A 25,408-nucleotide genomic window follows, 5' to 3' on the forward strand; every position below is an offset into this window, starting at 1 on the left:
AATCTTGTATTCTACACATAAATGCTTACCAGTATTAAATAAAAGCTCACCCATATGGCAATTTAATTAAACATATATGAACCTGCAGATATAAAAAGTGACAGCCAAGCTGTATTAATTGAAAAAACTGGTAATCTTAAGGAAAAAGTCCCTGAAAATTTTCCCATATTTAAAAATGTATATTTCATGTTTTTCAAGTCTCCCAAATTTTGAGATAGGTAATTTAAAGTTAACTACTCCAGCAAACCAGTTTCATTTAAATAAATAATTACACATGCAGTGCTACTTGACACATTGCTGTTGCAAATAGACTTTATTTTAAGTAAAAAATGAACCATGGCCAAAACAAAATGTTTTGCCTCTGAATAGTATTTTAAGCTTAAGGGGGAAAAAAGTCACTAATGATGAACATATTTTCATTTTTCGATGTTTTCAATTTTTAATAAAGATTTTAATTAAGCTTCAGTCATTAAGTAGTTTTTAAACTTAGGTTTCATGATCCATTGCCTTCATACTTTTAGATGGAGCCAGTTGTCTACAAAACATGACAGATTTCAGAATCCATTAAAAATTATTTTATTCAAATTATTATGTTTTCCAAAAGAGAGGGTTCTGTGCTAGTCGTCTTTGAAAGTTTTCATACCTGGAAAAGAAAACACATATGTTTACATTCACAAGAAAATTAAAATAGGATCTTTCACTATCTGCCAAATAACTTATCCAAAACAATTTTGCATGTCATTTCTAAAAAGCTATGGAAAAAGATAATCTGGAAATGTAATTATTCTTATAAAAAGACAGCAAGCATAGGAATTTAAATATGGGGGCAGTTTTGATTAGCTTTTATCAGAGAGCACAAGTTGTAAAAAATTTTAGTAATTGTTTATCTTCTGCAAATTTAAGAGCTACAAGGGAGTTAAGGAAAAAAATCGAATTAAACTCTATTCCCTCATTCCATAGATGAGCAGATGAGAGAAGTTAGCTCAGGGTCATATAGCTACATTATGCCAAAATTCAAACCTAGTGCATTCCAGTGCTCTCCATGCTACACCATGGTACCACTTCTCAAGAAACACTTCCTAGACATCCTCCCACCACTGGGATATTCAAAGTGAAAAGAAATATCTATAAAACATGGGAAAGTTGGAAAATAGATTCATTAGCCATTCATGTTTAGGGTGCAGTATAAACTACTCTCATACCCTAAAGATACATGTTTACTATAGATCAAGATCTTCAAAACAACATAAAGTTTTGATTGATATTTCAAGTCTCATAGATGGTACTTCTAAGTGAAAATAAACAAATATTTATAAGCTTTAATAGTGGTCCCTAAAACATAGGCAATTATGTTTTCTTGTCTTTATAAATTCATAATGGCTACTATATAACAAAATAGGGTAAGAACTGTTTCTCATCAGATCTCTGTAGTACACAATTCAATAGCATGCAGTGCTGATGTCCACAAAAGACTATGTTTAAATGTCAAAAAAGGAATATATGCACAGGCAAAATAGATGCTCAGTTACGAAAAGCTGTAATATTAGACAGAAAATGCCTCATACCATTTCAGAACCACATTTGCCGGAATGAACATTTCAGATGGGCTTGGTGTCATCTGGGCCTGAGAGACAGCAAATGATGAAGCAAAATTGTAGAAATTGTCCAACATCTTTTGTGTGAACTGAAAAGTTAATAATAGATTAATGGATTATACTTCATTTAGAACTCAGTATTTTTAAATTAAAAATATTCTCATATTAACTTGTTTATAAGGACTGTTAGTTCTAAGACAGTCTAATGCTAAAAGTTGGCTGGGTGTAGTGGCTCATGCCTGTAATCTCAAAACTTTGGGAGGCTGAAGCAGAAGAATCACTTGAGGCCAGGTGTTGAAAACCAGCCTGTGCAACACAGCAAAACCCTGTCTCAAAAAAATAAAATTAAATAAATGAAGAAAAAAGAAAGTTAAGAGCAAACATACATATAATGACATTGTGAAATATGCTACTCACTTTGGGGAAAAAAAGAAAAACCTTTTTCTTCAAAATATTTTCTTTCATCTCCACATCTGCATCCACTATGTCCCTCCTCAACTGTCACTCTCCCCAAATCAACCTATTTTCTTTCTCTTTTTTTTTTTTAATCGAGACCACCCTGGCCAACATTTTCTCGTATAAAATAGTAATCATCTCTAAGAAGTCTTTTACCTGCCAGAGAGATAAGAGTTTACGTAGTATAAAGGAACAACTGATTATTTCCATTGCTGGAAAGAAGATAAAGCCAACACTATACTGTTTCCTCTGTTTTCTAACCTGTATCTTCTCCTTGACTCTAAAATGATCAGATTCACTACTATACTCCAAGTCTCCTTGGTAGAAGCTAGAAGTAAACGAATTCATATTTTCTGAGAATCAAATGGGCTTAAGTACTAACCCTAAATATAACTGAACTTCTAAAGATAATACTACCTTCTACTCACGTAAATATAATCCTGCCAGCATCACTTTCTCAAAGATCAAAATCAGCTATGCTGTCTCTTCTCTACACAAGAGAAATTGTCTTATTAGGTTTTTTCAATTTGGTTGTTTAATATGAAAGCAATATAATCCAAGAATGTCTACTGTGAAGGCACTTGATTAGTATCAAAAATTTAGTAAAGTCACTATCAGTTTGTTTAAGACAGGGTCCCACTCTGTCACTCAGGCTTGAATGCAGAGGCACAATCATGGCTTACTGCAGCCTTGACCTCCCAGGCTCAAGTGATCCTCCTGCCTCAGCCTCCCAAGTAGCTGAGACTACAAGCATGTACCACCATCCCTGGATAATTTTTTACTTTTATAAAGATGGGATCTCACTATGTTACCCAGGCTGGTCTCAAAATTCTAGGCTCAAGCAATTCTCTCACCTCAGCCTCTTAAAGTGCTGGAATTACAGGCATGTGCCAGTGTACCCAGACTAAAGTCACAACGAAAAGATCAATATTAGGGGAAAAAAAATTAACAGCAACCCTCCACACCAGTGACAATAATTTTTAAGTGTAACTTTAACAAAATTCCATTCAGAATATAAAGAAAGCATTTTCTCCAATGCCTAGAAAAAATGCTAAGACAAACTATCAAGATTTTTGTGGAAAATATTATAAAGACTACTGAAAGAAAACAAAAGAACCTATATATATTCAATGGAAAGATATGCCATGTTACATATGGGAAGACAATGTGGTAAAAGTGGCCAAGTCTCCCCAAATTAAACCTATAAATCCAATGTTATTTCCAATAAAATTCCAACAAGGTTGTTCATGAAACTTGACAAGCTAATACTATTTCATAAAACTCAACAAGCTGATATAATTATTATGAAGAATACCTACACAATTATTATGAAGAATACCTATACATATTTTGATGACTATGAGGAAGAACTTGCCCTACCAGATTATTAAGACTTACTGGCAAAGAGTCAGGCAAATAAACTAATTGGAATAAAAGAGAGAGTCCAGAAATAAGCCTAAGCATATATGACAAAGATGCTATTATTCATGGTTAAAAAAAAAAAGGGACTAATTACTCAATTAATGGGGCTATAACTAGTTTTCCGTAAGAGGAAAAATGAATTTAATTCCCTTCCCATACTGCACACAAACATAATTCAAAAAGTAAACCTTAGGGCTGTAAGAACCAACATAGCAAGACCCCACCTCTACACACACACACACACACACACACACACACACACACACACACACATCTTTACATATCAGGGTAGAGAAGGATTTCTCAAATATTAAAAAACCCACAAATCATAAAAGAAACAATAAATTCATATACAAATATAGTATATCTGTATGGAAAACCACGATAAGCAATATTAAAAAGACAAGCACCATGCTAGAAGGAAAAAAATGAAACATGGTTTACAAAGGATTATTATCCAGAACACATAAAAGCATCTTAGTTTCTTTTCCCAAAAGACTAAATTTAAAAAGTGCCAAAAGCAATACAATAGAAAATTGGACAATACATATAAAGTCAGTTCCTCGGCCAGGCGCAGTGGCTCAAGCCTGTAATCCCAGCACTTTGGGAGGCCGAGGCGGGTGGATCACAAGGTCAAGAGATCGAGACCATCCTGGTCAACATGGTGAAACCCCATCTCTACTAAAAATACAAAAACATTAGCTGGGCATGGTAGTGCGTGCCTATAATCCCAGCTACTCAGGAGGCTGAGGCAGGAGAATTGCCTGAACCCAGGAGGCGGAGGTTGCGGTGAGCCAAGATCGCGCCATTGCACTCCAGCCTGGGTAACATGAGTGAAACTCCGTCTCAAAAAAATAAATAAATAAATAAAGTCAGTTCCTATAAAAGGATATACAAACACGGCCCAGAAGTATGAAAAGATGCTCAACAGCACTCGTAATCAAGAAATATAAACTAAATATGATATTCTAATTTTCACCCATAAGTTTGGCAAAATTTTAAAGGTCTGATTACTATCAGTGAGAACACATGAAAAATGAAATGGAAAAAAAACTGTGGCTCATTTATACAATGGCACATTATGCAGCAATCAAAACAAAGTATATTTCATGTATCAACATAGATAAATCTTAAAAATAATGTTGAGTGAACAGCAAGTTGTACAGAATACTATTTATACTCGTTTTTAAAACATACAAAATAAATAAGAAGGAAAAACAAAGGAACCAGAAAACAAAGGATTAAACACAGAAGACAAACAAAAATAATTTCTATAGTAATGGTGAAAGGAAATAACCTTGTTTACAGCTATACAGCAGGTCCAGAGAATAGTCAACAGTGGAACAAAAAAGAAAGGACAGTCTGGGCAACATAATGAGACCCCATCTCTATAAAAAATTAAAAAGTTAGGTGAGTTTGGTGATGCTTGCCTGTAGTCCCAGCTACTCGTGAGGAAACTGCTTGAGCCCAGGAGTTTGAGGCTGCAGTGAGCTGTGACTGCACCACTGCACTCCAGCCTGGGCGACAGAGGGAGACCTTGTCTCAAAAAAAAGGAAATAAAGAAAGGAGAGTTCCAAGTGGAATGTTTCCAAGACCAATTTAAAACTGGTATGTTTAAATAAACTGAATGACAATTTACACTTGGTAGAGTTTAAACTTAAATTACAAGTGGAAACAGAAATCTATGCAAAGGAAAAAAAATGAGGAAAATGAAACCACCAGGAAAAACAAAAAATTATACAAGAAAAGAAATGTAATCGTTGTACCACACATGGTTCAGTTCTGAAAAATATTTACGCTCTCATAATATTGTAAACTTTTAATACTCATTTAACAAAAATGTATGCTGAGAAGGTGGGGAGAAAAGTAGTGTGTACATGTTGGGAAGCAGGGGAGTGAGAGAGTTTCATCATGTCTTATTTGTAAGTAAATAGAAAACATCTATACCAGAAAAAAGTAAATAACAGATTAAGCAAGTTTTTTTTCTGATACATGAAAACAATAGACACTAGTAAAAAATAGGTTAGAAAGGGGAGGGGAGTTGAAAATTATTCTGCTTTTGAGGAGCAGAATAGAAGTAGAATGTAAAGTCGTAACAGAGGACAGCTTTTTCACATATAAAACTATTTGACTAAACCAATACATGTAATACTCATAAAAATTTGGAGTAACTAAGAAATTAGAAACATGTTTAAACACATACAGATAGTACTATACCTATTTAGTGGATACACAGGAATTTTTTTAGCACTAAAATATGACTAGGAAAGAAATAAAAAGAAGGTAAAAGGGAGGAAGAGAAGCAGGCAGCAGTGGGCTATACCCATAATGCCTTAATTTCTTTTTTAAAAATTTGCAGCAAATATGACAAAATATAACAGTTAAATCCAGGGGGCAATGGAAGTCTTAATATAAACCCCATCATAAAGAGAGCTCTATAAAGATAGGTGTTACTCTGTTTTGTGGGCCTGTATGTATCTATCTATATATGCTTAGAAATGCCTGGTACAGAGTAGTTACATAATAACTACATGTGGAATGTATAAATTACTTTGTGTATTTAAAATATTTCATAATACATTTAATTAAAAACATAGTTTTATTTAAAACACTCAATTTATAAACATGTACAGTAAAAAAGGCTTCTTACTCTTCTCCAGATTGACAACATTTTAATGTGTATTTTCCAGACCCCTTTTAAATATTGTCTACATAGGATACTATGATTATTTTATAGCTTGTTTTCAGCACAGCAGTTGATTTGTAAAATTATGGAAAAAAACATTTTTGGGACCCAGAGTGTCTCATTCTCAATTAAGTACATTTTCAAAGATGTGACAAATCTCCTTTAAATTCATGACTACAACCTTCAAAAGTACACCTCTGGTATTGCCAGGCAAACACATATGGTTCCCTTAATCCATTCACTCATCCTCTGCCAGTTATGTAATAAGTCTTTTTTTATTTCAATTTCTGATACCTCAGTCTTGGCTAATGATCTTCCTTTCTATTTCACTAAGCAAGAAGAAGAAATCAGGAGAGTGCCTGCACAAGTTCTCATCACATCTACCAACCTCCTGAATCTGTACCCACATACACATTATCCTGTCTAAAGTCAACACCTCAATATATGCTGCCATTTCTACTCAAGAACACTGCTTTAGCACTTCTCCCTGCTCTCCTACATCATCAATTTTTCCTCTGCACAATAGGCTAAGTAGAATAAGCCAGGAGCACAAAGACAAACAGCATGATTGATCTCACTTATATGTAGAATCTAAAAGTTGAACTTACAGAAGCAGAGAGTAGAATGGTAGTTGCCAGGTGTTGAAGAGTGGAAGGGAAAGGAAAATGAGGACATATTGGTCGAAGGGCACAAAGTTTCAGTTCAACGGGATGAAAAAATTCTGAAAATCTATTGTACAGCATGGAGACTACAGTTACTATTAATGTATTGTATACTTGTAATTTGCTAAGAGATTAGATCTTAAGTGTTCTCTACAAAAAAAATGATGACTGTGTGAGGTGACAGATACATTAAATAGCTTGATTTTAGTTAAAAATATAGGCCTGGTGCAGTGGCTGACACCTATAATCCCAATACTTTGGGAGGCCAAGGCAGGTGGATCACCTGAGGTCAGGAGTTCAAGACCAGCCTGGCCAACATTGCAAAACCCTGTCTCTACTAAAAAAATAAAAATTAAAAAATTAGCTGAGTGTGGTGGCACATGCCTGTAGTCCCAGCTACTCAGGAGACTGAGGCAGGAGAATCGCTTGAACCCGGGAGCTAGAGATTGCAGTCAGCCAAGATTTCGTCACAGCACTCCAGCCTGGGTGACAAAGTGAGACTCCATCTCTCAAAAAACCAAACAAAATGTAAACATGTATCAAGAAAATCACATTGTATACCATAGTTATATATGATTTTAATTTGTCTTTATACCTTAATATAGCAGTGGAGGGGGAGGTAAAGAATGAAATGTGTGTTGCATTACCTGAGTGAATGAGTCAACTGAAGATACAGCAGCATTACCTACAGGAGTCTGCTGAGCCATACTGTCCAATAATTCTACTGAAATTCCAATCTGAGCAACAGATGGAGTTCGGACAATATTCATGGCTCCAAAAGGATGTTGGCTTCCTTCTCCTGCAAGAAATTAACATATGCCACACATTTCAAATTTAACTTGTAGTCATACAATTTCCTTTGTAAATATGTAAAGTACCTCTGATTTATATACATGAAAAAGTTTTCTTAGGTGCAAGTTTGTCTCTTCAGATAGATGCAAAAGGCTACTTAGTTTTTAGCATATTAACAAAGGATAAGAGAACTAAAAGTTTCCCACCAGAAAAATACCTGTTATATTTCTAAAATGTATTGACACTACTGCAGCTAGACACCAACAGTAACAGAGTGTGGGAAAAATAAATAGAGAAGACTCCCTTTAAGCATTTCTTATAGGGCAGGTCTGCCAGCAATGACTTAGTTTTTGTTTATCTGGGAAAGTATTTCTCCTTCATCTCTGAAGACAGTTTTGCTGAATATATAATTCTTCACTTACAGCTTTTTTTTTTTCCCCCTTTCAGAACTCTGCATATGCCAATCCACTACCTTCTAGAAGACTATGTGGTCTCTGATGAGAAATCAGCCATTAATCATCCAGAATACTTGTATGTGATGAGTTACTTCTCTTGATGCTTTCAACATTCTCTCTTTACCTTTGACAGTTTGATTATCATGTGTCTTGGTGTAGTTTTTCTTACCTGGAGTTTCTTGAGCTTCTTAAATGTAGTTAATGTCTTTCATCAAATTTGTGAAATTTCTGAGCATTATTTATTTAAATATTGTTTTAGTCTGTTCAGGCTGCTATAACAAAACACCATAAAATAGGTAACTTATAAGTAACAAATTTATTTCTCAAAGTTCTGGAGGTTGGGAAGTCTAAGATCAAGGAACCCGCAGACTTGGTATCTGCTGAAGACCCATTTTCTGGATCACAAACAGTGACTTCTCACTGTGTTCTCACATGGTAGAAGGGCAAGGGATCTTCTTATTACTCTAAGAGTACTAATACCAGTCATGAGGGCTCTGCTCCAATGACCCAGTCACTACCCAAGGTCCCTACCTCCCAATACCTTGGGGTTAAGATTTCATCATACAAATATGAAAGACAACATCATATAAGAAGAAACAAACATTCAGACCATAGCAAATATTCTTTGCAGCCCTCTAGAGAGCCTTTCCTTCTGTTACTGTCATTACACTGTGTCTGCTGTACATGTTAGTGCACTTGCGGGTGTCTCACACATCTCTAAGTCTTTGCTCTTCAAACTGGATATTCCACTTAATTTATCTTCAAATTCACTTATTCTTTCTTTTGTCTACTCAAATCTGCTATTTAAACCCTTTAGTGAATCCTTCAGTTCCTGTACTTTTCAGCTATAAACTTTCAGTTTCTTTTCATAATTTCTGTATTTTCTGTATTTGATGATGTATCATTCTCCTGGTTTCCTTTAGCAATTTGAGCATAATAAAGACAGCTTACTTAAAGTCTTTGTCTATGCTTCGTTGGGGGCTGTTTCTGTTCCTTTCTTCTGTATAAGAGTCTTTCTTTGCTTCTTTGTATACTTTATAATTATTTTGTAGAAAGCAGGACATTCTGAATATTACAGTGTGACAACTCTATATAAATCAGAGGTTTCCCCTTCTAGGGGTCTGTTGTTACTGTTTTGTGTAGTTGTTTCCTCATTTAATGACTTTTCTGCACTAATTTGTAAAGTCTGTTTCTTTGTTATGTGTGGCCAGTGAAGTCTCTATTCCATAGGTTAGTAGTCTGCTAGTGATTATAAAAAATTTCCTTAAACATCTGAAACCAAAAAGTTCTGCTAGTCTTTGCAGATGGGCTCTGTGTGTTAAGACATGCCTTCAATATTCACCCAAGCAGTTTATAACTCCACCTTAGTCTTCATTTCCTGCTTGCGCAGAGACTTAAAGTGAGCCAGAAGAGAAAGCTTAGGGTCTTCTCAGGTCTTTCCTGAGCATGCACAAAGCTCTGGGCATGTATGTGCCCTTCTAGATTCCCAAGAATATGTCAGAGAATTTTAAAGCCCTTATTCCCCAAAGCATCTCATTTCTAATCTATCTGGTTAGTTTTGGTTTGCTCCAACAGTTTTCCTTTGCCATACTTCTAACGAATACCCCCAAGGTAGTTACTTTTCCATCAGAAAAGCTCCAAGTTAGGTGACATAAGGGCAAACATCTTTTTTTGAAACAGTCTAGCAAGCCATCAGACGATGAAAACAAGTAAATTACAATTTTTTTTCTGAATTAGGTCTATCCTACTTCCTGTATCAGCACCAGGAATGGAGACTGTTATTTTCAAGGCTACCACTGAGCTGAGAAGCAGATGGGACCAGGGTAGCCAAATGCCGCAAAGCTCACTGTTCTTACTGAGATTTGGTGGGTTTTCTTGAATAAGTGTTGCCCTGATTGCTACAAGATTTTGGTTAGTTATGAGTACTCCAAAAAAGCTGATTCTGGGTCAAATGCAATTGCTCATATCCTGTAATCCCAACACTTTCAAAGGCTGAGGATCACTTGAGCTGAGAAGTTTGAGACCAGCCTGGGCAACATGGGAAGACTCCATCTCTTTAAAAATTTTAAAATTAGCCAAGCGAGGTAGTGCATGCTATGGTCCCAGCTACTTGGGAGGTTGAGGTGGGAGGATCGCTTAGGCCTAAGATATTGAGGCTGCAGTGAGCCATGATCTTCTGACAGTTGTTATTCTTTTATGGAAGACTGGATTTTCTGAAGTTCCTTACTCTACCATTTGGTTTCTTTTAAATCTAGAATTACGCTAAAATCCAGAAAACATATCATTATTAAAGCATATCATTATCAAATAAATGCAAAATAAATTATAAATACAAAAACAGAAGAGCAAGCAAAATAGATAACCTACTCTTAATATAAAAAACTAACATAAATTAGATCAAGTTCTTTAAAACACACAGTAAATGCAGCAGCTACTCTTTAAGACTTTCTCAAAGCATCCCTCCTCCATGTAAATCAAGAGCCTAACACAAAACACAACTCAGAGGAAAAAAATCCTAAAGGAAGCTAGTTCTTTACTCTCAGTATACAAGGAAAGGCAGTAATCATCATTTGTTATCTGCATCTAATGGAACCTTTACACACACAAACACACACGCATATTTTACAAAGAATGTTTACAAGAATCAGGAAATAGTGGAAAACAACTTTATTAGATTTTTTTGGTGAGTAATACGGCAAATCCAGGTTGTCAATCCACATTTCCTTGTTTTTAAGACACAGCCGAAATGGGCTATGTCCTCTGAATACAACTGCCCATCAGGCATCATGGATGAACATGGAACACATCCATTTTATAAATTTTAGAAGTCAGATATCTAATAGGTTATAGCTTATGGTTACAACCTGTTCATTTTTTTGGCATCTATATTGAGAAAATTCAGATGATGAGGACTTATCTGAAAATTCATAGTAAGTAATTTTGCTTATATGATCCACTTTACCATCGTCATCAGTCTAGAATTTACCTTTCAGTATTCACTTCCTGATTTTTGTGAAACTTCTTTTGTGAAACCTAATAATTGTGAAACTTCTTCCTCCATCAATTTTCTTCTCTTTGCCATTATGAACAAAATATTTAAAAGTCTGAGTTTACATACTGTTCAATAAAAGCTAAAAGGAGACCATAAAGATGGTGTCTCCAGACTCCTTTGATATTACGTAAAAGATGGCATAATCCTTTGGGCAATGCAATATGAAAATTGTTAGGTTAATGCAATGACAGACCAAGGCCCACAAGCCAAATCGGTCCCACAACCTTTCTGGGAGCCAAGAATGGTTTTCAAATATTTAAAGGGTTGTTTAAGAAGAACAATATGCCACAGAAATCATATGTAGCCACAATGGCTACAATATTTTCTAACTGACCCTTCTAAAAGTTTGTCAACTTCCACTCTAGCCAATTCTAACATTTTTTTTTTTATTTTAGCCCACTTTTTGTAAGTATAGTTTTGATGAGTACTGATAAAATAAGTTCTTGGATTAAATAACAAAATGCTTCAAGATATAGGAAAAACAAGACCTGTAATATTCCCAAATGCTTCTTAGATTTACAAAAAGGTCCATATGGTAACAGCAAGATAAAATGAGTTTCATTCTATTAAAAAACATATAAATAAATGTTCTATCTTTTTTTTTCCCCTCTCTGTTCTTTAGAAGACCTCTACAAAAGAACAAAACTCACGAAGTACCAATCCTTCTAATGGATAAAACTGCTCAAAAGGGAAATTCAAAAACTAAAAGTAAGTCCACTGGTTGAGATGTTTGTAAGTGTGCATAGCAGCAAAAGACATGAAGACTAAAGAAAACAGTTATAGCAGGCCAGGTGTGATGGCTCATGCCTGTAATCTCAGCACTTTGGGAGGCCAAGGCAGGCGGATCACAAGGTCAGGAGTTCAAGACCAGCCTGGCCAACATGGTGAAACCCCATCTCTACTAATCAAACCATAGCTTACCAACAAAACACTATTCTAGACTACCAATTAAAACAAATAGGCAAAAAAGTGGGTGGACTATATCCTCCACATCTCTGTTTCTGAAAGTTTTTTTTTTTTTTTAACTCATCACCTTTTCCTTTTAAATAAACATAAAAATTTCATCTTCTTTTCCCATCTTAACTCATGTAAAAATAAGAATGTATCTGTTTATCACTTTACTTGGCTAACAGGAAAGGAGTGGAGGAAAAGAAAAGGTAACTAAACATTTAATACTTTTGGAACCCATCAACATTTCATAATCCATTATGAGGTAATATTAAGTAAAAATGGCAGAAGACAGCAGTTACAAGCATGTGAGTTATCTGTGCGTGCACACACACACACATAAAACCATGGAAATAAATGTGCGGCCAGGGTGCAGTGGCTCACGCCTGTAATCCCAGCACTTTGGGAGGCCAAGGTGGGTGGATTACTCAAGGCTAGGAGTTCCAGACCCGCCTGGCCAACACAGTGAAACCAAGTCTCTACTAAAAATACAAAATATTAGCCAGATGTGGTGGCGCATGCCTGTAGTCCTAGCTACTCAGGAAGCTGAGACACAAGAATCACTTGAATTCAGGAGGCAGAAGTTGTAAAGAGCCAAGATCACACCATTGCACTCCACCCTGGGAGACAGAGCGAGACTCCATCTCAATCAGTCAATCAATCAATCTATGTGAATGTTTTCTCCTTAAATTTACTTTAGGAAAGGAACATACCTACTACGCTTAGAACAGTGAACTAAAAATCTGAGTATCTAATCCCTGCTCTATTTCAGGAACACTCAAAACTTTCTAGATTTCAAGAGTCCTAAAAGTAAAATTAAGGAATCAATTAAATTATTTTAGGGCTTTTCATTCTAATATTTCATGGCTATTATACTTGGCAGGGATGTGCTCTTACTAGTCTTTTATATAGTAACAAGGACACTGTACCTTTACTAAGACTCTAAAAACTGTCATGACAATCATGATCCATTACCCACTCAGGATCCTTCGTCTAGGCCTCCTATACCATTTGTTTTAAAGGCCATTTTAATACAGGAACTTAGTTCCACTTCTTGGAATTTCTTCTACAGAAATACAGTACTAGAAACTATGTACAAAGATATATGTAAGTATATTTATTGTAGCACTGCTAGTCAAACAATTAAAAAATGGTAACCCAGATTTCCATTAATAGGGAATTGAAGTACGGTATTGCCATATAACATTCAACATATACCTGTTTGAAATAAGTAGATCTATGCATACTCACTAAAAGTTAGAAGACTCTCTGAGCAAAAAAATTAACTTCTCTGAAATTCAGCATCTTGAAAACCAGAGGCAACACCAAACTCTTAAGGTTACCATGAAAGATAAATATATAATACATATGAAAACCTAGCACAGTGCATTGCACATAGCAGATATTAAATGTATGCTACCCTTTCATTCATTCTTCAATCATTATAAAACCTTCCTAATTGAATTTGCTCCCTATAGTCTTAATAAGGTTCCCTAAGCTATTCCAGAAAATTATTTTCCCAAAACATAATTTTGTTTTGTTTTGTTTCGTTTTTGTTTTAGAGATGAGATCTCACTACGTTGGCCCATGCTAGTCTGAAACTCCTGGGCTCAAGCAATCGTCCCACCTCAGCCTGCCAAGTAGTCAGGACTACAGGCACACACCACCACCATGCCCCACTCTAAAACACCATTTTAAGATCATTCTCTTGCCCAAACACTTGCTTACAAGAAAAAACATAAACCCCACATAGCATGACCGTTCATACAAAGTTCCAGTTTACCTTTAAAACCTTACCTTTCACTCTACCCAAAAAAGAACCTAACATGCCACCCTTAAAAGTTTCCTCCTTACTGTCACTTGAAGATGCACTGCATATTACTACTTTTATGACTTTAATCATCTCCAAATGTGATTCCCATCCTCCCACTTCCATCCCATCCAAATCTTACTCATATTTCAAGTTCCTGCTCCAGTCTAATCTTCCAAAGAGACAATCTCATTTATCTCAGCTCACTATTCTGTCTCCTCTGAACAATGTCTTGGTGTGATATATAATATTCACAGACACATGCAGATGCTGAAAGTAGGCATCAAGTAGATGTTCAATAATTACCTGATGAATGAGAACACAACAGTCTTAACTACATAAACAGATAGTTTTTTCTTCTGTAATTTACTTAACAGAAATGCCTAAAGTAACTGCCCAAGCTTTCACAATATAAATGGATAATTTAAGAATCATAATACAAGATCTTATGGCTCATATATTACAGTACTTGCAGGTTCCCACTTATTTTTTTTTTATTTTGAGGTGGAGTCTCCCTCTCACCCAGGCTGGAGTGCAGAGGCAAGATCTTGGCTCACTGCAACCTCCGCCGCCCAGGTTCAAGTGATTTTCCTGCCCCAACCTGGAGTAGCTGGGATTACAACCACGCACCACCACGCCCAGCTAATTTTTGTATTTTTTGTAGAGACAGATTTCACCATGTTGGCCAGGCTTATCTTGAACTCCTGACCTCAAGTGATCTGCCTGCCTCAGCCTCCCAAAGTGCTGGGACTACAGGCGTGAGCCACCGTGCCTGGCCCCAAATTTCTTAATCTGAAATTTGTTTTACTTAAGTAACTCTCTACCCTCTAGCTCCCATAAAATTCTGCTAGACTTGTTACTTAATACATTCCCAGTTCAATCAAGTGCCTGAAGTTACTTCAGCAAGCCTCTCCCTAACCCTGATGTGCTAGTTAGCTAGGTTTTCCCAATATAATCAAACTTAAACCCACAAGCATGAAAGGGCACCTGAAAAGCTGAAAAATATAAACCTATTACAAGTTCACTTATTCTTATGTTTTAATGATATACCATTTCCTACTATGAATACTAGGTCTAATTTTTTTTTTTTTTTTTTTTTTTTGAGACGGAGTTTCGCTTTTGTTCCCCAGGCTGGAGTGCAATGGCGCGATCTCGGCTCACCGCAACCTCCGCCTCCTGGGTTCAGGCAATTCTCCTGCCTCAGCCTCCTGAGTAGCTGGGATTACAGGCACGCGCCACCATGCCCAGCTAATTTTTTGTATTTTTAGTAGAGACGGGGTTTCACCATGTTGACCAGGATGGTCTCGATCTCTCGACCTCGTGATCCACCCGCCTCGGCCTCCCAAAGTGCTGGGATTACAGGCTTGAGCCACCGCGCCCGGCCTGGTCTAATGTTTTATATAAATTAAGAATTTTGATAGTTTAAATATTCAAAACACTTTCAAACAACTAGTAAAGAACCACCCAAAACATTTTAACAGCATTTTGTTATTTGTTTTATGTTGATATGCACTAAGTCTCTAAATATATTAAGTTGCTTCATTTTTCTCTAATAAAGCATTGTGCTCTACCATCACAAATATTGCCTTGAAAATTTGTTTTTAAGAATAAAACTATGAATAGTCTTGCTATCATGGAAATTATGAGAAACCATTTATTTTTTAAAAAGCCAGTAGGCCAGACATGTTGGAATGCATCTGCGGTCCTACCTACTTGGGAAGTTGAGGTGGGAGTACTGCCTGGGCCCAGGAGTTCTAGGTTGTAGTGCACTATGCTGGTCAGGTGTCCACACTAAGTTCGGTAGCAATATGGTGACCTCCTGGGAATGGGAGACCATCAGGTTGCCTAAGAAGGGGTGAAACAGCCCAGGTCAGAATGGAGCAGCTTCAAAACTTCATGCTGATCAATAGTGGGATCGTATCTGTGAACAGCCACTGCACTCCAGCCTGGGCAACAGAGTCCTCGTCTATTAAAAAATAAATATAAAAATAAAATAAAAAGCAGATAATAAAAGAACTAGTATTATCAGAATGAAAATAAATCTAGTATTTCCCATACTAGATCAAGTATTACTCTGGGATTGGGTTTTAGACTGTTTACCTCTACAACAGAAAACATATGTCACTGAGAAACTACTAAAATTTCAGATACAGTAATTGGATTAACACATTTTTTCTCCAGATTGGTTGAAATAATACAATAAAGAAATGTCTGGGTTCTTATGATCCTAAAGTGCCTCCCCTATCTCTTAGGTGTCACAAGAGAAAAGACAGTCAAATACAGTACAAAAAGGACAGAACACTTCTCACTGTTCCCTAAGCATGTCCTATAGGGAATATAGAGATGATCATAAACAAAAAAGAAATATTGTGCCCATTCCAAACTCAAAACGTTGGCAAAGCTGTGTCAAGAATGGGGTAAGGTGGAGGCAATTAAATTCACAATTTAATTGGTATGTCTCCAAAAACAACCAATGCGTCCTGGTCTAGTGGCTGGTAACTAATATTCACCTTAATCAATGCAATGTACTTTGGGTGCAAAATAAGCTTGCTTCTACTCCTGTATTGCTTATGATTATTATATAAATGGATATAAGAATCCATTTACTCTTTCATGTTTTCCAACTGTTAGATACCGTGTTTGTCAAAAAAAACCTATAAAAGTATCTATGTCCATTTATTTCTTTTCCTTTAAGATCAATACGTAAATACTGATATATTTATATTTTACTTTTTTCTTGAAGACGGGTCTTGCTGTGTTCCTCAGGCTGGAGTGCAGTGGTATGATTGCAGATAACCACAAACTCTGCCTCCAGGCTCAAGCAATCCTCCTGAGGCCTCAGTCTTCCAAGTAGCTGAAACCAGAGGCATGAACCTCCACACCCAGCAAATGTTTGAATTTTTTGTAGAGATGAGGTTTTGCTATGTTGCCCAGGCTGGTCTCAAACTCCTGAGCTCAAGTGATCTACCTGCACTAGCCTCCCTAAGTGCCAGGATTATAGCATGAGCCACTGTGCCTAACCTATATTTTACTTTAAAATAAGCAGTCAAAAGCTCCCAAGTGAGTATCAAGTAAACATGTTTGATGATGGATACCAAAAAATATGTTCATGATTTTGTCTTTTCAACAAATGTTGGAATCACTAAATATCCATTTGCCAAAAAAAAATTTTGACAGATACCTTGCAATAAATATAAAATTCAAATTGGATCCCAGTTATAAACGTAAAATCTCAAACTATAAAACCTCTAGGAGAAAATCTTTGCAACCTTGGGTTAGGCAAAGATTTCTTACATCAAAAGTAACCCAGAAAAGAACAAACTGAAAAATTAGACTTCATCAAAAGTTAAAACTTCTCTACAAAAATCACTGTTACAGGGGATGGGAAAAAAACAAAAACAAAATCACTGGTAGAGAAAGACCAGCCAAAGACTGGGAAAAAAATATTTTCAAATCATTTATCTAATAAAGAACTTATATCAAGAATATATATACATGTACACACACACACACACACACAAACACACACAAAGAACTCTCAAAACAACTTTAAGAAAACAACTCAATTACAAACATGTAAATGATCTGGATATTAACCAAAAAAGATACATAAATAGCAAACAAGAACATTAAAAAATGCTTAGGCATGGTGGCTGACACCCATAATCCCAGGACTCTGGGAGGCTGAGGTGGGTAGATCCCTGGAGGTCAGAAGTTCAAGACCAGTATGGCCAGCATGGTAAAACTGTCTCTACAAAAAATACAAAAATAAGTCTCTACTAAAAAAATATAAAAATTAATGGGCGTGGCAGTGCTCGCCTCTAATCCCAGCTACTCAGGAGGCTGAGGCAGGAGAATTGCTTGAACCCAGGAGATAGAGGTTGCAGTGAGCTGGGACGGTGCCACTGCACTCCAGCCTAGGCGACAGAATGAGACTCGGTCTCAAAAACAAACAAAAAAATGCTCAATATCACTGGTCATTAGAAAAATGCAAATTAAAACCAAAATGGGATACTACCACACACCTATTAGATGGTTGAAACTGACCATACCAAGTGTTGGTGAGAACATGGAGGAACTGGAACTTTCATACCCTGTTGGTTGAAATGTAAAACAAGGCCAGGTGTGGAGGCTCACATCTGTAATCCCAGCACTTTGGGAGGCCAAGGCAGATGGATCACCTGAGGTCAGGAGTTCCAGACAGCCTGGCCAACATAGTGAAACCCCGCCTCTACAAAAAATATAAAAATTAGCTGGGCGTGGTGGCACATGCCTGTAATCCCAGTTACTCGAGAGGATGAGGCAGGAGAATCACTTGAACCCAAGAGGCGGAGGTTGCAGTGAGCCGAGATCATGCCACTGCACTCCAGCCTGGGAGACAGAGTGAGACTTGGTCTCAAAAAGGAAAAAAAAGAAAGAAATCTAAAACAAAACAACCATGTAGGAACGTAGTCTGGCAGTTTCTTAAAAGGTAAAACATTCTGTGTAGCTGAGAGAAGTGAGAAAAAAAATAAAAATAATTAAAAAAAAAAAAGTAGGCCAGGCATGGTGCCTTCACACCTGTAATCCAAGCACTTTGGAGGCCAAGGCGGGCGGATCACCTGAGTTCAGGAATTCAAGACCAGCCTGACCAACATGGTGAAGCCCCATCTTTATAAAAAAATAAAAAAAAATAAAAAAATAAAATAAAAATAAAACTTTCAGTTACCATATGATGCAGGCATTCTACTCCTAGGTATCATCCCAAGAGAAATGAAAGCATAGGTCCATACAAAGATTTGCAGACAACTGTTCACAGCAGTTTTATTTTTTTATGAGCCCAAAACTACTAACAACCCAAATGTCCATCTCCAACTGAAAATATGTTTCTTCACTTTAGAATGACAGTTTTCAAAGTTATTTTATTTTTCCTTGGCACATCAGTGGTATTATTCTATTGGGTTTTGGCTCCTATTAACGCTTTTAGTAAGTCTGCTAAACTAACTGCTGTTCAGCTATAAATGACTTTTCTCTCTCTGGCTGCTTTATTACTTTCTCTTTATATTCAATGTTCAGTAATTTCACTAGAATGAACTGAATTATCTATTTATATTTTTTCTACTTGTAGATAACATCGTCTATTTCTAGGCACAACCAAAGAGAAGAATAAAAAATGATTTAAGAGTGACTACCATCTTAATTCTCCCAAAGATTGTTCAGAACAAATATGTGTACCATGGATGCCCTAGAGCAGTTTTCACACTTTAGCTTGCAACACAAACATTTGGGAACTTATTAAGTACAGACTTCTAGACTCCACACCCAATTTCTGAGTCACTAGGTCTGGGGTCTTGCCAGCAAACTGCATTTCTAATAGGTTCCCAGATGATGTTGATAATACAGATCAGGAAAGAGCTCATGCTTTAAGAACCATAGCCTTAGGGATTTATGATAATTATCTCATGAAACCCCCACAGAGAAGGACCATGGGACTTAACCTGCTTCTTAAATCTAGAGATTAGTATTTATCATCCATTCTAAACAATTTTTAGCTTGAAATATTGCTCTCTCCCACTTATTTTTTGGTTTTGTTTTGTTTTGCTCTCTCCCATTTCTTTCTTTCTTTTTGGAGACGTGTATCACTCCGTCACTTAGGCTGGAATGCAGTGGCATGATCTCAGCTCACTGCAATCTCTGCCTCCCAGGTTCAAGCCATTTTCATGCCTCAACCTCCTGAGTAGCTGAGACTATAGGCACATGCTACTATGCCTGACTAATTTTTTTGTATTTTACTACAGAGGGGTTCCCATCATATTGCCCCATGCCGGTCTCGAACTCCTAAGCTCAGGCAATCCACCACCTCGACCGCCCAAAGTGCTAGGATTACAGGCGTGAGCCACCGCACCCAGCCTCCCATTTCTCCTTGTAAAATTACCAACTATGTAAAACAATAATAGCTCCTCTGTGAGGAGATAGAACTGTCCCAATTCATTCTTCACCCAGGTGTCAGAACAAAATAAAATCTGATATCATTCCTCTACCCCAAATTGTTCACTGGCTTCTCTACACCTACAAGAGCAGTTGCTTTAGGGGAGGGATACATGAATGGGCTTCAGAGGATGCAAATATTTGAGTATTTACATTATGGTACACATATTTTCTAGAATACTATCAAATAGGTCTGTGACCTAAGCATGTTAAAAACTGTTTACCTATTACATTCCCAATGAGTCAGTGTGCTACATAAATCTATGCCCACCTTTCTCACAGACACCTTGCCTTACGTCACTCTGAGCACATCACGCTTTCAAACTTTCACCTTATGCCCCTATTACATACTCCACCTAAAATGCCCAACAGATCTCTCATAGGCCTGACAAAGTTTTACTTGTATGCCTAAGAGCTCCAATATCACCTCCCCAGGAAACCTTCCCCAACCCACTTTAGAGTTAATTGCTACATTTTCTATTAGCCCTCAGCACTTTACACAAATATCCACTATTATTTTTCATCCTTCCAATTACTGGTCTACAGAAATGTCTTCCTCTAGAGTTATCTCAGGCAAGAACTTAATCATTACCTTTAAATCTCCATAACAGATACCCAAATGTTTGGTATATATATAAACACATTACCCTACATGGTACCTAAATATAATTTTTCGTTGGACTCCATAAACAGTTTCTAGGAGAATATATATTTATATTTTAAGAATTTGCACGTCTGTAATCCCACTACTTTGGAAGGGCAAGGCGGGTGGATCACCTAAGGTAGGTAGTTCAAGACCAGCCTGGCCAACATGGTGAAAGCCCGTCTATACTAAAAATACAAATAATTAGCCAGGCGTGGTGGCGGGTGCCTAAAATCCCAGCTACTCGGGAGCCTGAGGCAGGAGAATCACTTGAACCCAGGAAGCAGAGGTTGCAGTGAGCCAAGATTGTGCCATTGCACTCAGCCTGGGCAACTAGAGCGAAAACCCCATCTCAAAAAAAATTAAAGTTTTTTTAAAAAAGAATTTTCAGGTCTTCATCTAGATTTTCAAGCGAGCCTGAATCTTGAATCTGATTCAAGAACAGAATCAGATTCAAGATTCAGATTGGTGTAAATGGCACCTAATCTAGTTCCATTCTCACATTTCTTCACAAACTGCCTCAAAGTATCAAAGCAAAGAATTAACAGCTCTGTAATGTCAACAGAACCAAAAGAAGAACATTGCGGGGGGGTGATCAAATCTAGTTCAAAAATCTTAACAGAAGAAAACAAGTACTTCTATTCTAGTTGCTGTATAAGTCTGCCTTGTTTTATCATCTCACTTAACACATGGATGTACATATTATAAATTATGAGAAGATTCCTCTCATTATTTGCTAAAATGCTCACGTGCTACAAAAAAAAAATTTTATAAAGGTTTATACCACAACAAAGAGTTGTTCTCTTTAGGGGCAGAGGGCAGGAGTGAGGAGCCAAGGAAGTCTTTCACTATTTTTCAAAAGTCTCTGCATTGTCTTTTTAAAAACTAATGTTTTGTATTACTTTAACAACCAGAAAAACACAATGGAAAGGGGAAAAAGCCATATTCTATGTTAGGCTACTTAAGAAAAAAGTTTGATTAATTATAAAACTACTTTAATATATTATTCTTACCAGATTTAAGACCTGAAATTTTGAAGATGGCACTTGGCTTCCCATTCGTGACAAATCCTAGGAGTTGCCATACTGGCATTCCACTTGAATCAGGATAAGAAAAGTAGACAGATCCTCCCATTCCCTCAGGAAAAGGGATTGTTCCCAGCATAAAAACCACAACATGGTTGATACTTTCATAATCAGGTAAGTCAAAAACAAATTTATCCTCTGCCACTTGCTGTGCAGCTGTTTGCACCTAGAAAAATAAGAAACTTGTCTTAGTTCAATGGTGTTATGAGTTTCTGTAACTCTTAACAATATTGCTTATAAGCTATATTACCAGCATAATCCATTATAGTATTTTTACCAAATATAATGTTAGCTTGATAGTCTTAATTATGAAACTGTCCAACATGACAGAAAAAGTTCATTTTAATAGAGAAAAAAATACCTATTTGGTTTTACAATCATAATTTACTAAATGCAGTCTTTTAAAAGTATAACTCAGGCCAAATGCAATAGGTCACGCCTGTAATCCCAGCACTTTGGGAAGCCTAGGTGGGCAGATGACCCAAGGTCAGGAGTTCAAGACCAGCCTGGCCAACACGGCAAAACCCCGTCTCTACTAAAAATACAAAAATTAGCCAGGTGTGGTGGCTTAAGCCTTTATTCTAATCAGGAGGCTGAGGCAGGAGAATCTCTTGAACCTAACAGGCGGATGTTGCAGTGAGTGGAACCACGCTGCACCATTGTACTCAAGCCTGGGCAACAAGAGTGAAATTCTGTCTCAAATAAAATAAAAATAAATTATTTCAGAGCTATCCTGAAAGGATTTTACTTACATAAAAAATAACTATTGCTTCATAATGTTGTAAAAATGAAAGGTTATTCAAAACACATCACCTAAGCTCTCACCCTCCAGTTTAAAGATAAAGAGGCCAGTAACAATGGCTCACGCCTGTAATCCAAGCACTTTTGAGAAGCTGAGGTGGGCGGATCACCTGAGGTCAGGAGTTCAAGACCAGCCTGGCCAAAATAGTGAAACCCCATCTCTACTAAAAACAAAAAAATTAACCGGGTGTGTGGTGCGTGCCTGTAAACCCAGCTACCCAGGAGGCTGAGGCAGAGAACTGCTTGAACCTGGGTTGCAGAGGTTGCAGTGAGTCAAGATAGAGTCACTGCACTCCAGCCTGGGCAACTGAGCGAGACTCCGTCTCAAAAAAATAAATTAATTAAATAAATATATACATACATACATAAAAGAATCTCACATAATTAAAACAGGTAAGCAATCCAGAAGTAATTAGTCAATCCTTATTCACAAATCCTGTATCTGAATTCGCCTACTCACTAAAACTAACTTAAAATCCCAAATCAACGCTTGCTGCATTTCTGCAGCCATTCATGGACATACTCATGAACAGCAGCAGAAAATGTGAATTGTAGTCCTGGCACAGTGGCTCATGCCTGTAATCCCAGCACTCTGGGAGGCAGAGGCGGTTGGCTTACCTGAGGTCAGTAGTTCAAGATCAGCCTGGCCAACATGGCAAAACACTGTCTCTACTAAAAATACAAAAATTAGCTGGGCATCAGGGCACATGCCTGTAGTCCCAGCTACTCAGGAGGCTGAGGGATGAGGATCGCTTGAACCCGGAGGTGGAGGTTGCATTGAGCTGAGATCACGCCATTGCACTCCAGCCTGGACAACAGAGTGAGACTCCGTCTCAAAAAAAAAAAAGTGAGTTGTGTAACTCACACACTGGCAGCTGAGGTGGAACATGCCATCTTGTTTCAGGCCTCCTCATGTGAAAATGTCCTTTTCACAGTGTCTATTTAAAGCATTTTTGTGATTTTTGCCGGTGATCGTGCTGTTTAAAATGACCAAGTGCTGCCTAGTCTTCCTAACTGCAAGAAGGCTATGACATGCTTTACAGAGAAAATATGTGTATTAAGTTTTCCCTCTAAAATATCCTTCTACTCACACAAAGAAACTTAAGAAAAATATACTGCTATGTAATTTTAACTATCTATTAGTTATAAAGTAGTCTCAACTTTCTGCCCTAAATTAAGTCCCAAGATACAAAGGCTGAGTGTTCCTAAAGTCAAATACCGATTTCCTCTTCAGAAGTCTTCTGACCCATTTTAAAATCCTCTAGCTTCAGTATAAAGAATAAAACGAAGAACATAAACTAAATGGCCTGCATTAGTATTAAATTCAATTTCACCAGTCTTTGGCATGCATATAAACTATAAAAAACATGGGAAACTGTTATTTATGAGTCTTGAAATAACCACCAGGCAAAATAAATATTTCTTAAGTGTCAACTTTGTATAGGTACTGAATGTTCTGCAAATGTGTATCATGACACTCTAATTTTTGATGTTAAGAAAAGATGTATCCCTCTAAGAAAAAAATAAGTTTAGATAGGTGGATTTTTCAAACAGAGTAATATAGTTAAGTTTTGAGATGCCACGAAGTCTTTTTGCCCTTTGATTAATGTGTCCTAATACTCCATAATTAAAGGACCAAGCATCCCCAATATATACAGACAGGTATTTCCGTAACTAAATTTCCTTTCAAATTGGTTGACAACGTAAGAGATACATGGATTACACATAGGCTTTTTATTCTTTAAAAAACACAATTTTAATGCCATTCATTAATAACACTCACGGATCTGAGTCACAATCATTCCAGGTTTGTCCTTTTTCCCTATTAAGTGCAGGGGCAAAATTATCTCACCAGGATTATGAATTACCACCATCACCACAGGGGTCTCCCAGTTATTCAAGAGACAAACTTTCTGAGGCTAGTCATCTCCAATTTATCTTTGTGGCTTCTTAGAACTGTATATGTACAGAATACAATATATTATCAAAACTTGATGAGGAAAAAAGACAATTCAGCAAAAGGGCTTCAACATTTAACAAAGCCAGGAGAAAAAAGAAGGAAAAATAATTCTAGGGGAAAGGAGTCAGGCCTGAAAATTGATGTCTATGTGGTTTCTAAGGAAACAAACAAGATTCACCTTCCAGATGATTCCTAAACAATTCCAGGTGCTGATCTCATTTAATCTAACAATTTGGCAAGGTAGGTTATCTATTTTGACCAGAAAGGAAACACACTACTGGCATCCTTCTCTGGTTATCTCAGATATGGCTCACACGTTAAGTTTCAGCCCCCTTCCAATTAAATTAAGCGTATTTTTTACTGGGGTTCTTCAGTTTGCTATAGACCAGATTCAATCCCAAGTTCACCTCTACCTCACGTTAATAAGGGAGGTATTTATACTGGCGATTAAGCTTAGTTCCGCAATTTCAAAATGTCAAAGACCATCTCACGAGTTATGAGGATCAAGTACAAAGTGCCAAATAAGCGCCACACACAAGGCTGAATAACTGAGCAAAGGCGTGCACTGCACTTAGCCCAGTACTTGGTATAAAATGCACACTTAATAAATGCCAACTAATACTGGTGACTGCTGTTCGAAAGAATCTGAACAGAATAGGGCAAAGGCGAGCATCCAGCTTCCAACGCTCCATTCTCACATACCCAGCCAAAGTACAGCAAGTGGGCTTCCCCGCACCCCTAGCGCCTGCGCACCCTCCCAACAGCAGGGCTTTGCCCTCGGTATCCTGACCCCTTCCTGGTAACACCCGGTCCCATCCTCACCAGCCTCCCCGCCACCAAGCAGCCAAACATGGCGGCAGCGGCAGCTCCGTTCAGCCGGCAGTGACCTGAAGCCGGCGACAAGGAGTCCTGGGGCTACTGCCCTAGTCGAGACTAAGAACCTTCCAGAATTTGCGGGAGGGTGTATGCCCCTTCACTACATGGTGACTGGGCCAGCGGCAGGAACGCCTTCTGCCACGGCGACCTCTGACCTTCTCTTCCTAAGCAGCACGCCGCTCAGACAATGAGTACTTC

At 37.3% G+C, this 25,408-nt stretch overlaps 1 protein-coding gene across 2 annotated transcripts; it reads right to left on the reverse strand.

Moving 5' to 3' along the window:
- Positions 1 to 283: 283 nt before the first annotated feature.
- On the reverse strand, positions 284 to 25,408 carry HIKESHI (heat shock protein nuclear import factor hikeshi). Of its 2 annotated transcripts, XM_032295845.1 has the most exons (6): positions 25,157 to 25,408; positions 24,158 to 24,330; positions 21,502 to 21,739; positions 7,469 to 7,620; positions 1,566 to 1,684; positions 298 to 643 (listed from the first exon to the last, which is right to left on the reverse strand). In XM_032295845.1, the coding sequence occupies exons 3-6, from the start codon at positions 21,650 to 21,652 to the stop codon at positions 589 to 591; spliced, it is 477 nt and encodes a 158-aa protein (XP_032151736.1). In that variant the 5' UTR covers positions 21,653 to 21,739; positions 24,158 to 24,330; positions 25,157 to 25,408; the 3' UTR covers positions 298 to 588. The 2 variants fall into 2 exon arrangements, with proteins under 2 accessions (XP_032151735.1, XP_032151736.1); XM_032295844.1 differs by lacking the exon at positions 24,158 to 24,330 and having other exon boundaries at positions 284 to 643.

Source organism: Sapajus apella, unplaced genomic scaffold (assembly GCF_009761245.1).
Source record: "Sapajus apella isolate SASKATOON/1434 unplaced genomic scaffold, GSC_monkey_1.0 scaffold34, whole genome shotgun sequence".
In the NCBI taxonomy this organism is placed as follows: Eukaryota; Metazoa; Chordata; class Mammalia; order Primates; family Cebidae; genus Sapajus; species Sapajus apella.

What these genes read in the sequence shown, in the direction of transcription:
- HIKESHI (XM_032295844.1), bottom strand. Translation starts at nt 25,186, where the DNA reads ATGTTTGGCTGCTTGGTGGCGGGGAGGCTG. An exon ending in CAGTTGACTCATTCACTCAG is followed by an intron (nt 1,685 to 7,468) that starts GTAATGCAACAC and finishes TTAACTTTTCAG; the next exon opens with TTCACACAAAAGATGTTGGA. An exon ending in GCAAATGTGGTTCTGAAATG is followed by an intron (nt 644 to 1,565) that starts GTATGAGGCATT and finishes TTTCTTTTCCAG; the next exon opens with GTATGAAAACTTTCAAAGAC.